This window comes from Zalophus californianus, chromosome 17, assembly GCF_009762305.2.
Source record: "Zalophus californianus isolate mZalCal1 chromosome 17, mZalCal1.pri.v2, whole genome shotgun sequence".
NCBI lineage: Eukaryota > Metazoa > Chordata > Mammalia > Carnivora > Otariidae > Zalophus > Zalophus californianus.
Window position 1 is genome coordinate 41,526,433 of NC_045611.1, and position 14,832 is coordinate 41,541,264.

The 14,832-nt window shown below is 46.1% G+C and overlaps 1 protein-coding gene across 1 annotated transcript in view; it reads right to left on the minus strand.

Annotated features, from left to right (window-relative positions):
- The window catches only part of RHPN2 (rhophilin Rho GTPase binding protein 2), a 58,664-nt gene that overhangs the window by 26,973 nt on the left and 16,859 nt on the right, over positions 1-14,832 (minus strand). Inside the window, exons 3-4 of the mRNA XM_027619729.2 lie at positions 3,371-3,499; positions 785-860 (exon numbers count right to left, since the gene is read on the minus strand). Coding sequence (XP_027475530.1) covers positions 785-860; positions 3,371-3,499 — 205 coding nt within the window. The remainder of the gene's footprint in view (positions 1-784; positions 861-3,370; positions 3,500-14,832) is intronic.

Below are 14,832 nucleotides of genomic sequence, written 5' to 3' on the forward strand. Positions count from 1 at the left end.
GGAAGCATTTTTCAAGACCCTGGGGTTCCACGCCTGTGCTGGGGGGCTCAGAGTCCAGCGCTACCTCCCACCCCATGTCCCCTTTCTCCTCCTAAATGGATGTTGGAGGTGATTTGTTAAAACTCAGAATGACGGGGCTGGGGAGAGGTGGAAGGGGAGGGCATCCCAGGCACAGGGAGACCTCTCCTGGCCCTGGAGCGGGGGTGAGGTCTCTCTGGGGCCCTGCACCAAAGCACCTGTTCCAATTCCCACCTGAACCCCCCACTGAACTACAGGCCTAGAATGCAGCGCCTGTGACATCGTCAGCATCCAGCCTACAGGCACAGGTGGGCCTACAGGTAGCAGCTGCTTACCAGGGACCCCCACAGTTAAGGAGGCCAGATACTGTAAAAAGCTGTTATTTGGGGGGCACCTGGGTGGCTCAGCCGGTTAAGTGTCTGCCTTTGCCTCAGGTCATGATCCCAGGGTCCTGGGATCGAGCCCCGCATCAGGCTCCCTGCTCGGCAGGGAGTCTGCCTCTCCCTCTGCCTCTGACCCACACCCCTGCTCATGCTCTCGCTCATGCTTGCTCTCTTCTCTCTCAAATAAATAAATGAAATCCTAAAAAAAAAAAAAAAAAGCTGTTATTTTTTTATTTTTATTTATTTATTTTTAAGATTTCATTTATTTATTTGAAATCAACTAACACTCGGCCCACTGAGCCTAAGGCCACTTGCAAGGGACACACAATTCCTAGTTTGTCTTTTTAAACAGTGAGTCTAGTGTCCATTGCTTTGAGATTTACCTTGAGAACGACAGAGAAGTCAACATCCTTGGTTTCCTTCAGGCCAAGCGGAATCAGCGGGACTGTAAATGCCTCCCTATAAGGAACACCGCAAGGTAATGAACATCAGGATCCCGGCCACTCTGCGCCCAGCAGCCCAGCTCAGGGCCCCCCGACCTCCAGACCCCAGTCCCACAAACTCTACTTCATGTTCCATAAAGAGGACTCTGGTTATGTGCCTGTCTCTGTTCTAAGCCCAATCCTAGCACCCTGTGACTTCTGGACTATGCAGCCTAACACATGAGGGCCTACCACCTTGACCTAGGTCCCGATCTCCACCCTTCTTTGAGTAACTATGCTGAGGACTTCCTGTGCCCCAGGGTCTGGGCCTGGGGTGTGCACTGCTCCCCGACCTGGGCACACCCACCCTGCCAGTGGACCTCCTTCATCAGCGCCCATCCCCCACCCTCCTCCCCCATTCCTCACCAGGGCAGGTCCTACCTCTCCTGCGGCCCTCCAATCCTGGGCTCTTGGGGCCCTCCTCTGATGGGGTGTATCCCCCTCTGTGTCCCATCACCTGCACGGGGAAGGCCTTGAGGGCCGGGGCCCCTTTGGACACCTAAATGCACCTAGCTCCACCCGTCATGCCCTGGCCGGCTACTTGCTCCCCACGTGGCTCCCCCCCAACCAACTGACCACTCAATTCCCCCACAGGTCACCCTGGAAGTATGCCCTGAGCCTACATTCTTAGGGACAGGGGCAGGGCCAACAGGGAGTAAAGGGGGCTCGGACTATGTTTTGCAAACAGAGATTTAGCTCCCTGACCTGTAACAGGAGACCTCCTGGGGCCGCTCAGCCCAGCTGGGGAGAAGGCCAGGAATGCTGAGCAGGGTGGCTGGACAATGCAGCTGTAAGCTGAAACTGTCTCTGTGGCCAAGAGAAAACCACGGGCTGCGCTAAAAGCAGGCGAGCTCCAACCGTGGGGGTGCGTGGCTTCCCCAAAGCCTGCAGGGAAAGCTGGACCCTACTGGAAGGGGGAGAGCATGGACCATGCGTCTCTCCTCTGGGCCCCCCAGCACCCTCCTGCCCTCACCCCACTGGGGCTGCAGACAAGGCCTGTTCTCCCCGGGACTGTGGAGAGCAGCCAGGGCACCCCAGCCCCAACCTTGCACTAACGTGAACTCCCTCCATGACCTCCAGCCTCGTGTTTTCTCATCTGCCCAGCCAGACCGTTTCTTCTTGGCCTGCCTCGCAGGAATGTTTAAAGATCAACTGTGCTTAAAAAGAAACAATCTGCTTTGAAAACAGGAAGGGGGCGGAGGCGACCCCAAGGAGTCATTATGAACCTGCACATCTCTCTCCCCACTCTTCCCGATGGCACAGGGGACTGACTGCCCGGCCACCGAGAGCCACTCTGTAATCGCAGAGGAGCATTCGTGCCTGTCTCTGCAGGCTGCCCTCACGACGGACCTCCCCGCACTCCAGGGCGGCAAGTGGGAATATGAAACATCCTCCATTCACCAGCAAAGTTGGGCCCTGCCTCGCTTACTCAAAGAACTTCGACCTTTGGGCAGGACGCTAGAATTTAATACCACAGCGGATATTTGGGGTTCTGATTAGGTGTTCAGAACCACACTGGGAGCCCAAAGGTGAGCGAGCCAGGACACATTGATGTCACAGAAGGAAGAGCAGAGGTTTCATACACTAACGCTTTCCCTCAGGCCTTAAAAAACACCCACGCGCCACACAGAGACTTGGAGACGATCAGGAAAAGCACACTCCAGAGGTGACTCAGGGTTCCCAAACGTCATCCTTTTGTGAATCCACAGGACTGGTTACTGACTGAGTCTCCCCTGGCACTCACGTACCTTTTGAGAAGGCTCACTTCCCCACACAGAGCTTCTCAAAGTTATTTCTCCGTAAAGATGGACTTGTCTTTCAAAGGTAGCTCACCCTGGGGAGGCTTTCTGAGCTTTTCTGAAGGCCCCGCCTCAATACCGTGCCTCCCACAAACACTCCCTAGGGGAGGCTTCTGAATTACGACATTTGTCTCTCAAAGATTTACTGGGGCACGTTTCTGAAGTGTCTCCTCAGGAAACTCGCATGGGTCCCCTTAATATTTGATGTAAACGATCCCTGACGAGCAGTTTATGTGTTTTTGCGTCCTATCCAGAATTCTGGATGACCCAGTCAGGCCCTGTGCATGGTGATGAGGCTGATAGGAAGAAGGGAGGGCAATGTGGGCCCCCACCTGGCAGGCTGGCTCTCCAATCCAACCACAAGGGTGCGTGCAGGGCATCTTTATGATACAGCCATGTGAGAGATGCCGTCTCTTCACCTGGACCCAGTCACACAGCTCTTCCCTAAAACTATGTCGCAAGGGTCCGAGGACAATTGGATACCTTTTTGTCCAACTCCCCAGGTATTTCCAACAAACGTCATCTGTTCATCCCTTGACTCTTGCACCATGCTCAATCCTCAACCTGACAATCCCTCTCTTCCCAAAGCGGGGTTGGCCACATCCTCAGGTCTATCTGAGCACCATCCCCTGATATGGCACGTTTTGAGGCTCAGAAAGTAACTAGAAGAAGCATTGCCCCCACTTACTCTGTGCTCTGGTAGACTCCCACTGAGATGTTGAGCCCCTCCAGCTCTTCCTTGAGCATCTGCAGGTCTGAGTTCACGAAGCTCAGTTCCAGGCGCACCTGCTCCCGTACCTTCTGGTTCGTAGCTACTCTGTTAGAAGAGAAGGGGGGAAAAGTGCCTTCAGCCAAGCTGCCCAGCTGCCAAGGGAGCAAACCTCCCAGGCCCCATAAGGAAGTTCTGAGGGTTCAGTTGCGGATGTGAGGGCCAGATGTGACCAGGTAAGATGTCTCCGAGATGCACCTGGCCTCTCTTGAGCCACTCCTGCCAGTAAATGGACCTCGGATGTAGCTGATAAACTGAGCTGCCAGACATGAATCTTAAGACACCCCTGCAAATGGGGCACCTGGGTGGCTCAGTTGTTAAGCATCTGCCTTCAGCTCAGGTCATGATCCCAGGGTCCTGGGATCAAGCCCCACATGGGGCTCCCTGCTCGGCGGGAAGCCTGCTTCTCCCTCTCCCACTCCCCCTGCTTGTGTTCCCTCTCTCGCTGTGTCTCTCTCTGTCAAATAAATAAATAAAATCTTAAAAAAAAAAAAAAAAAAGACACCCCTGCAAAGAATTAGCTTTGAGAAGAGAAAAGAGAACTGCTCCCAGCCACCCAAAAAGACCGTAAATTATCCCTGGAAAGGAAATGGGTAAGAAAACAGAGGAGGAGGTAATGCTCCTCAGCTCATTTTATGAGGTCTAGTCTTACCCTGACCCAGACCAGAGGAAGACATCACAAGAAAGCAAAACAATAAACCGACATCTTTCATGAATATGTATGCAAAAATCCTCAACAAAATATTAGCAAGCCAAACCCAGCAACATTTAACAAGGATTATATACCACAACCAAGTGGGACTTATCCCAGGATTGCAAGGTTGGTTTAATATCTGAAAATCAATTACTGTAACATACTATATTAATAGGATATAGGATAAAAACCACATGGTCCTCTCAATAGATACAAAAAAAGTCCAACACAGATTCATGATAAAAATTCTCAATAAACTAGGAACAGAAGAGAATTTACAAAACTCCATAAAAAGCATCTACGAAAACCCAAAGCTGGGCACCTGGGTGGCTCAGATGGTTAAGCGTCTGCCTTTGGCTCGGGTTGTGATCCCAGAGTCCTGGGATCGAGTCCCGCATTGGGCTCCCTGCTCCTTGGGAGCCTGCTTCTCCCTCTGCCTCTCTCTCTCTCTCTCTCGCTCATGAATAAATAAATAAAATCTTTAATAAAAAAAAAACCCAAAGCTAACATCATACTAGTGGTGAAAGACATGCTTCTCCATTATGATCAGGAACAAGGCAAAGACATCCATTTTTGCCACTTCTTTTTTTTTTTTTAAAGATTTTATTTATTTATTTGAGAGAGAGAGAATGAGAGAGAGCATGAGAGGGAAGAGGGTCAGAGGGAGAAGCAGACTCCCTGCTGAGCAGGGAGCCCGATGCAGGACTCGATCCCAGGACTCCAGGATCATGACCTGAGCCGAAAGCAGTCGCTTAACCAACTGAGCCACCCATGCGCCCCATTTTTGCCACTTCTAATCACTACTGTACTAGAACTTCAAACCAGTGGCAATAGGTAAACAAAGAAATTAAAGGCATCTGGACTGGAAAGGAAGAAGTAAAACTGTCTTTATTCATAGATGACATAATCTCGTATGTAGAAAATCCCAAGGCATTCACATTCACTAGAACTAATACATTCAGCAAGGTCACAGGATACAATTCAATCCACAAAAATCAATTTTATCTCCACTACCAGCAATGAGCACTCTTAAGACGAAATTAAGAAAACAATTTCACTCACAACAGCATCAAAAAGAGTAAAATATTTTGAAATAAATTTAACAAAAGAAGCATTAGACTTGTACACTGAAAACTACAAAACACTGCATATTAAACAGAGAGACAGTCCGTGTTTACACATTAAACGATTCACTATTGTTAAGGTGTCAATTCTCCCTAATTGATCAATTCAATGCAGTTCCAGTCAAAATCCCACTGAACTTTTTAGTAGAAATTGACAAATTGATCCTAAAATTTATATGGAAATGCAAAGGATCTAGAAGCCAAATAATTTTGAAAAAGAACAAAGTTGGAGGATTTATGCTATCGGATTTTAAAACTTACTATAAATCCACAGCAATCAAGATAATGTAGTACGGACATAAGGATAGGCAATGGAACAGAACAGAATCCAGAAATAAATCCTTACATTTACAGTCAATTGCTTCTGACAAAGGTGACAAGACATTTCAAGGGAGGAAAGACAGTCTTTTCAACAGTGTCCCCAAGATCACCACCACATTCCGTGATCTACTTGGAGGACTCACAGGACTCATAACATAGTTGTACTCATGGCTCTGATTTACTACAGCAAAAGGGAAAGGTACATGGGGTGAGGTCTGGAGGAAACCAGGCACAGGCCGCAAAGGGTCCTCTTTCCCAGGAGAGTCACATGGGATGTGCTGAACTCCTCCAACAGTGTTCTGACAACACATGTAAAATGCTCTCTACTCAGGAAGCTCATTCGAGCCATGGTGGTCTAGGTTTTTACTGGGAACTGGTCAGGTAGGCACTTGTCTCTAGCATGTTCCAAAATTCCAGACTCCCAGAGGGAAAGCAGGTACTCAGCATAAACCACACTGTTTGTGCAAACAGTTCAGGCACAGTGAGCCCCTCTTATCAGTTCTGGAAATGGTGGAAACGATCCTGAAATTAAGTTTCCAGACACCAGCCAAGGGCCAACCTTGCAAGCAGGCTTTCTAAGGATAGCTCTCTCAGGTCTGCTTTGATTAACTCTTTTCTGCACAATCAGCAAAAAACCTCAATCTAAATCTCATCCCATACATAAATATTAAGTCAAAATGGATCAGAGACGGGGCGCCTGGTGGCTCAGTCTGTTGAGCATCTGCCTTTGGCTCAGGTCATGATCTCAGGATCCTGGAATGGAGCTCCGTGTCCAGCTCCCTGCTCACCGGGGAATCTGCTTCTCCCACTCCCTCTGCCCCTCCTCCCCGCCCCGCTGGTGCTCTCTTTCTCATATGAATAAATAAAATCTTTAAAAAAAAATGGATCAGAGACTTCAATATAAGAGCTAAAACTCTACCACTTCTAGAAGAAAATACAGAAGAAAATCTTTACGATCTTGGGCTGGACAAAGTGTTCTTCACTATACACCAAAAGCACAATCCATGAAAGAAAAATCGAATTGGATTCTGTCAAATGTAAAAACTTCTGTGATTCAGAAGACACCATAAAAGAAAAAAAAAAAAAGAAAGAAAGAAAACACAAGCCACAGCCTGGGAGAAAAATATTTGCAAATTATATATCTGATAGAGACTTTGTATCTAGAATATATAAAGAGTTCTGCTGATTAAATAATAAAAAGACATACAATTTTTAACAGGCAAAAGATTTTTTTTTAAATTGAGATGTAACTGACACACATTATATTAGTTTCAGGTATAAAACATAATAATTCCATATTTATATATATTGCAAAATGATCAGCACTATAAATCTAGTTAACAGTCACCACCATAGTTACAGAATTTTTTCTTGCGATAAGACCTTTTAAGACTTACTCTCTTAGCAACTTTAAAATATGCCATACGCTATTATTAACTATAGTCACTATGGAATACATTAAATCCCCACGACTTGTTTATTTTGTAACTGAAAGTTTGTGCCTCTTGACCCCCCTTTACCCATCTTCCAAGCCCCAACTCTGACAAGCATCCATTTGTTCTCTGTATCGATGAGCTTTTTTTTTTTTTAAATAAAGATTCTACATATAAATGGGATCATACGGTATTTCTTTTTCTGACTTATTATCACTTAACACAATGCCCTCGAGGTCCATGCATGTTGTCACAAATGGCAAGACTTCATGCTTCTTTATGGCCAAATAACATTACATGGTATATATACACCGCATCTTCTTTATCACACATTCATCCATGGATGCAGCTTAGGTTGTTTTCCATATCTTGGCCATTGTAAATAATACTTCAATGAACATGGGGGTGTATATAACTTTTCGAGTGAGCGTTTTTGTTTTCCTCAAATAAGGACCCAGAAGTGGAATTGCTGGATCACATGGTAGTTCTAATTTTAGCTTTTTTAAGGGAACTGCATACTGTTTTCCATAGTAGCTGCACCAATTTACATTCCCCACCAACAGTGCACGAGGGTTCCCTTTTCTCCATGTTCTCACCAACACTTATTATTTCTTCTCTTTTTGATAATAGCCATGGTCACAGGTTCAGGTCTCACTGTGGTTTTGATGTGCCGTTCCCACTTGATGAGTGATGTTGAGCATCTTTTCATGTGTCTATTGGCCATCTTTTGTCTTCTTTGGAAAAATGTCTATTCAGATCCTCTGCCCGTTTTTTATTTTTTTAAAAAAGATTTTATTTATTTATTTATTTGAGAGAGAGAATGAGAGGGGTTAGGGTCAGAGGGAGAAGCAGACTCCCCACCAAGCAGGGAGCCCGATGCGGGACTCGATCCCGGGACTCCAGGATCATAATCTGAGCCGAAGGCAGTCGCCCAACCAACTGAGCCACCCAGGTGCCCCTCTGCCCGTTTTTAAATCAGATTATTTTTGTGTTATTGAATTGTACGAGTTCTTTATGTATTTTGATATGAAACCCTCATCAGATAGATGATTTACAAATATTTTCTCCCACTGCCTTTTCATTTTGTTGATGGTCCTCGCTGTGCAGTTTTGCAGTTTGCTGTAGTCCCACGTGTTTATTTTTTTGCTTTTGTTGGTTTTGCTTTTGGTGTCAAATCCAAAAAATCATCACCATGTCCAGGGGCTTACCCCCTGTGTTTCCTTCTAGGACTTTTATGGTTTCGGGTCTCATATTCAAGTCTTTAACCTATTTTGAGTTAATTTTTGTGTGTCATGTAAGACAGTGGCCCAGTTTCATCTTTTATACATGGCTGTCCAGTTTCCCCATCACTAAGACGCTATCCTCTCTCCACTGTATATTCTTGGCTCCTTTGTATTAAGTGATTTGACCATATATGCATGGGTTTATTTCTGTTCTCTCTATTCTGTTTCACTCATCTATGTGTCTGTTTTTATGCCAATACCACACTGTTTTGATTACTATAGCTTGTTATATAGTTTGAAATCAGAAAGCGTGATACCTCCAGCTTTGTTCTTTCTCAAGATTGCTTTGACTATTCAGACTCTTGTGTGGTTCCATGGAAATTTTAGAATTGTTTTATCTATTTTTGAAAAGTGCCATTGGAATTTTGATAGGGATTGCACTGAATTTGTAGACTGCTTTGGCTGTATGGACATTTGAACAATGTTAATTCTTCCGATCCATGAGCATGGGATATCTTTCCATTTATTTGTGCCTTCAATGTCTTTCATCAGTGTCATAGTTTCCAGTGTACAGGTCTTTCATCTCTCTTGTTAAATTTATTCTTAGGTATTTTATTATTTTTGATGCAATTGTAAATGGAATTATTTTAATTTCTCTTTCTGGTAATTTGTTATTGGTATAGAAATAAGACAGATTCCTTATATTGATTGTGTATCCTGCAACTTTCTGAATTCATGAAATGGACAAAGACTTGAATAGACATTTTACTAAAGAATATATATGAATGTCTAATAAGCACACAAAAAGGTATGTCTTGACTCAATATAAGGAAATACAAATTAAAAGCATAATGAGATACCAATACACAACTAGACTGGCTATAATAAAAAAGAAACAGTAACAAGCGTTGGGGAGGATGTAGAGAAACTGGAACTCTCCTCACACACTGCTGAATGAATGTAAATTACACAGCATTTTGGAAAACAGCTGGGTAGTTTCTAAAAATGCTAAATATCCAGGGCACCTGGGTGCCTCTTGATTTTGGCTCAGGTCATGATCTGAGGGTCATGAGACTGAGCCCTGAGTTGGACTCTGTGCTCAGTGGGGAGTCTGCTTGAGGATTCTCCCTCTCCCTCTCCCTCTGCCCCTCCCACCACTTGCTCTCTCTCTCTCTCTAATAAATCTTTTTTAAAAAAATCAATAAAAATGTTACACATAAACTTATCATACAACTGAGTAGCCCACTCCTAGGAATCTGTGACAGAAATGAAAATTTATATCCCAACAAAGGTGTATGTGATGTTTACAGTAGCATTACTCATAATAGGCAAAAAGTGGGGAAAACCCAGATATCCATTAACTGGCAAATTGGATAAGTAAAATGAGATATATCCCTAGAATGGAATGGTGTTAAGCAGTATGAAGGCATGAACTTCACCCAAGTCCTCAAAGCAGAATTTTGGACACCTGCTGGAAGACTTTACAGGTGCTCCCTCATTTTATGGATTAGGAATCATTGCAAAAGTAACACTGGCAATAATAACCAAGTACTGAGCCAGGCCTTGGGGGGCACATGCCCATGAACCATCCCGGCAAGTCCTCAGTCATTCCTCGGACCAGCTACTAGAACTTCCTCCTTTCATGAATGAGGACACCTGAGGTTCATCAGCCAAGAGCTCTAACCAGGGGAAGAAATGGTACATGATCACCTTCCCCGCACCAGCTGATGAAAATCCAGCCACCTGTCACAGGCTCGCTTTTGCTCACCGCCTGTTCACCTTTCCCCCAGAAAGTAAAATGCTAAACCACTTCCCCTACAGTCTGTCCTCTGCACTGGGGCTCTCCTTACCTTGCCACATATTTGAGCTCATCAATTTCTCTCCATGATGTGTTTATATGTATTCTCCCCCTTCTTTCTCTCCTCTGCCCATCACTGAAATCCTTTTCCTTGACCCACAAGCTTATGCCACGCCTCCTCAGAAAAAGCCATGCTTGACCCTGGCTGCAAATAGGACGACACTGGCCCTTTAACTACTCGGTACATCTTCACACATGCACATCTGGGCTTCCCAGCAGGGCAATGAGATATTCGAAGCTCAGTCTGGTGAATATCATTGGTTTGGATTTTGGTGGGGAGGGGCGAAAGCATGATTACCCATAAGAAGTTCATTTTATTTTTACTTTTTTTAAAGATTTTATTTATTTATTTGACAGAGAGAGTGAGAGAGCACAAGCAGGGGGAACAGTAGAGGGAGAGGGAGAAGCAGGCTCCCCGCCAAGCAAGGAACCCGATGCGGGGCTCGATCCCAGGACCCTGAGATCATGACCTGAGCCGAAGGCAGACGCTTAACCATCTGAGCCACCCAGGCGCCCGAAGAAGTTCATTTTATATCACAACACAGTATACACATACACATACATACCCCTAAAACAAAAGTCACACAAACCAAACTTTGCCACACATACAATATATGCCAATATATTTTATTCTACTCTAATAGCGTATTTTTTTAAGAGTAATATATGCAACTCTCCAATTCTGATTCTCTGACACCAACTGGGTGTCCAGCAATTCAATTCAACTCAATTCCTACAGATTAAAGGCTCAGTACCCCAAGACTGCCCCCACGTCAAGTGCCAGTCACAAGGCTGGGGGGGGGGGCACCTGTATTTGTGACCAACCAGCTACAAATCAAGGGTTCCCCCAACACCCTTCTATGATAATTTGCCAGAATGACTCAGAAAACTCAGGAGAACACTTTACTTACATTTACTGTGGTTTATTTTAAAGGACACAACTTAAGAACAGTCAGATGGAATAGATCCACAGGCCAAGGAGGGGTAAAGAGCTTCCATGTTCTCTCCAGGCACATCATCCCCCGCCCCCAGCACCTCGATGTGTTCACCATCCTGGAACCTCCCAAACCTCATTGTGGGGTGTTATATGGAGGTTTCACTATTTCATTATGTAGGCACAATTGATTAAATATTGGCCATTGCCAACTGAACTCAATCTTCAGCCCCCTTCCCCTCCCCGGAAGTCCAGGGGTGGCTCTGTAAGTTCTAATCCTCTCACCACGTTTGGTCTTTCTGGTTAAAAGCCCCATTTTGAAGGCCCTGTCCCCCCATTAGCATACAGAAGACAGGAGATTCCAAGGGTTCTAGGAGCTCTGTGCCAGGAACCAGGCATAGCGTCTTTATTTATTTTTAATTAGGCTCTATGCCCAACGTGGGGCTTCAACTCACAACCCCGAGATTGAGTCCCACACTCTACCAACTGAGCCGGCCAGGCACCCCCAAATATTTATTTTTTATAATACCACAGCAACGCCATGAATTGATTTTATCACACACCACAATCACAATCTGCCGCTTGTAAAATCTGCACCACAGAGATGTTTCTGAGAAGGTGACTGATTCACTAGCTGATAATGTCCACAAGGACACGAGGAAAGAAACTGGGAAAAGCTTCTTCTTTGCAACTGGTTTGCCTTTGTCTGAACCAACAGGTATGAAATGTGTTCCGAGTCACAGTCCCGTCTTCATACTGCCTGCCAGGAAGCTCAGAAACAAACTGTGGCCCATGTCTAACAAAGGATACAGAAGTTACAATGGAGAACAAGACCTTTGCCTTCTATTTCTTTCTCTTTCTCCCGGAAATTGGCATCGTCTTTTCCACATGGTGGGGGCTCAGCAAATTTCAGTTGATGTAAGAACAAATGGCAGTAAAGACCACTCTCTAGAAGCAATGGCGGGGGTTGGGAGGGACTGGTTCTCTGCAACAGAGTGGATTCAACTTAAATATAACAACTTACACCCTTGCCCAAATATCTGTAGAGCCTCCAAATAGACCAACTTGATTTTTCCACCTCTATATATTGATTTGCCACTTCTCTTCCCTCTTGACTTGGCAATTTGAGATTTAGGATTGGCAACAAATCAATGAGCTGCTCTTTGGACATGGACCTCTGTGTGGGTCACTCTGGAAAAAGGTAGTGGCCAGGTGGGGCTTCAGGGTCAGTCTCCACAATGCTAACCTTTGGGTACAAAGACGAATGGGAAACCAACCCTCGAGTGTGAGCTGTTTCTAGTACAGAGAATGATTTTTCACAGACTCACTGGTGGAAGGGGGCTTCTCAAAGAAGGTAAATCAACTGAATATGATGTATGTGCCCAGGCTGGGAGAATAGCCTGGGGTAACATATAAAAATAGAATCAGGTGACCCAAATTAGGAATTAAAACCAGAGCCTCAGTCTCCTCAGTACTGGTGCTCTGCATCTGGGCTGCCTTTCCAAACGACAACAAATTGTTTCTATGGGCCTCCTTGGAAGAACATGGCTTTTTTTCTCATGTTCCCTTGTTTGCAAACCTCCTCCGAGAAGCTTATGGCCCAATGACTGATGTTATAGCCCTTGAGGCCAACCAGGATGAGGGAGAAGGGTGTTTCAGCCCAGAGTCTCCAACTTAGATTCTCCACAGCCTCCCTCTGGCCTGGACCTCCAAGGAAAGGCTTCTTCCCTTGGGTTTTTCACAGAGTATGCACACACTTGCAAATGTCAAGAATGAGAAGGTGTCCCACTGACTCTATGACTGATCAGCCCAACAAGCGTGAATGGGGATGGAAGGCCGCATTCAATTATTTCCTGAGGGTACTGACGCATTCTTTCCCTGAATTTGGAGCTGCTGAGACCTCTTCTACCTTAAGAAGCTCCTACGTGGTAATGGCTTACTTCTTTGCTCCAAGTCCAAAATTTCTTTAACATCCAGTGTTTTGTCTTAAAGATGCAGGTGAATTTTGAATGTTGATGCATATACCTCCATTTGCTTTAGTGTAACTTTTTCCTTCCAAGTCTTTCGGTAAAATTGCCCCCTTCCCCCGCAACCAGGAACAGGCATGTTGAAAAGCACCAAAGACTTGCACCAGCTTCGGAGACCTTATTGGAACAGTTTGACCTTAACCCATCTGACCCCAAATCCTGCAAGTACCACCTGGTGGCCTCCTGTGGTCACCCAGCGAGGGCAGCAGATCAGCCGGTCTGGCAAGACATCTGCTCCCAGTGTAGCCAGTGTAGGAAGGGAGGCCTCAGGGTTGCTGTGAGCCCCAAAGGCCAAGGAGGGCTCACACACCACACAGCACAGACACACACCAGTCTCCCTCAGAACTGACGGTGTGAGCAGCCACTAACCTCGAGTCACTCTTATTACAGCTGACACTACCCTTGGTCACCCCCGGCCCAGAGCTTCATGACCCTCTGGAGCAGAGGTTACAAACTGGAGGTCAAGGGGGGCTTGTTTACTTGGTCCTTAGGGTGTTACTCCCCCCCATTCAACTATGCGCCAATATTTAAAATTCAACTCTCAGAAGATTCAAAAAAAAAAAAGGAGAGAAAAAAGTCAGATCCCTATCTTCTGCTAAAAAAAAAAAATCTGCAGACCTGGCAACCCTCATCCTCCCCTCCATCTGAGGCACACTGCAGGTGGCCCCTCCAGAGAGAGCATGTGCTCTGCACTTCGCCACTGTCCCCACCACTCCCTAATGCCTCACAGCACCAGGCCCAGCCCCTCCGGTCTTTCCCGAGCCCACCCAGCCCCTGTAAGCCTCAGAGGGGGCCAGCCCTGCTCTAAAAGGTACCAGTACAAGAGGGGAACCTGAGCCCAAAGACGTTAAACGCCCTGCCCTTATGCAAAGGCCCAGTTAGTGAAAATGGAACAACATGGCAACACACTTTAAATTTCACAAAGACCATCTCTGTTTCAGAGAAACAGCGGCACGTTTCCACTCCAGCTTTACTCAAGGGAGGGCAGGGTGCTAGGAAAAGAGAATATTGTCCTTGCTTAGCCTGGAAAAGTACATTTAAAATATCTGATCCCTTTCCAGTCAAACTCCAGGAAGCTCACAGACTCTTAGCAGATCTGGCTCAGAGGAGGAGAAGACCTTGAAGGGGTACAAAGCTTGGCTCCTCACAGGGCCTGCCCAGCCCCCTACCAATGCAGGTAAGCACTGGGACCCGGGCACTCTTGCATTTGGGGGACATCTTCCCAAATGCTCTTTTTTTAAAAGATTTTATTTATGTGAGAAAGAGAGAGAATGTGAGTAAGGAGGGGCTGAGGGAGAGATAATCTGAAGCAGATTCCACAATGAGCATGGAGCCCAAAGTGGGGCTCGATCCCACGACTGCGAGACCATGACCCGAGCCGAAACCAAGAGTCGGACGCTGAACCAACCCAGCCACCTAGGCACCCCCCCTCACACGCTCTATCTTTATCTGAGGGCCATGGAGGGACATCCGAGAACCTGAAAGCAGACAGGCGCACAGACCTCGGCAGCAGGGACAGCCACCTAATCAGCCACCCAGCGACAACCACGGGGCCAGAGCCGGACTTGGCTGAACGCCTTATTTGTTTTCGGGAAACCGTTGGTGCTGCTGGAGTCAGATTAATAAATACCTTTAGGGTTGTCTCTCACAACATTCTCCAGAAAGGGCCACTATGAACTTTTAGGTCACTGCGAAAATCATTAACAAGCCCACCCTACCCCTCCCCCCACCACCAGCTCCCTAACGGCCAACCTGACAATGAACTTG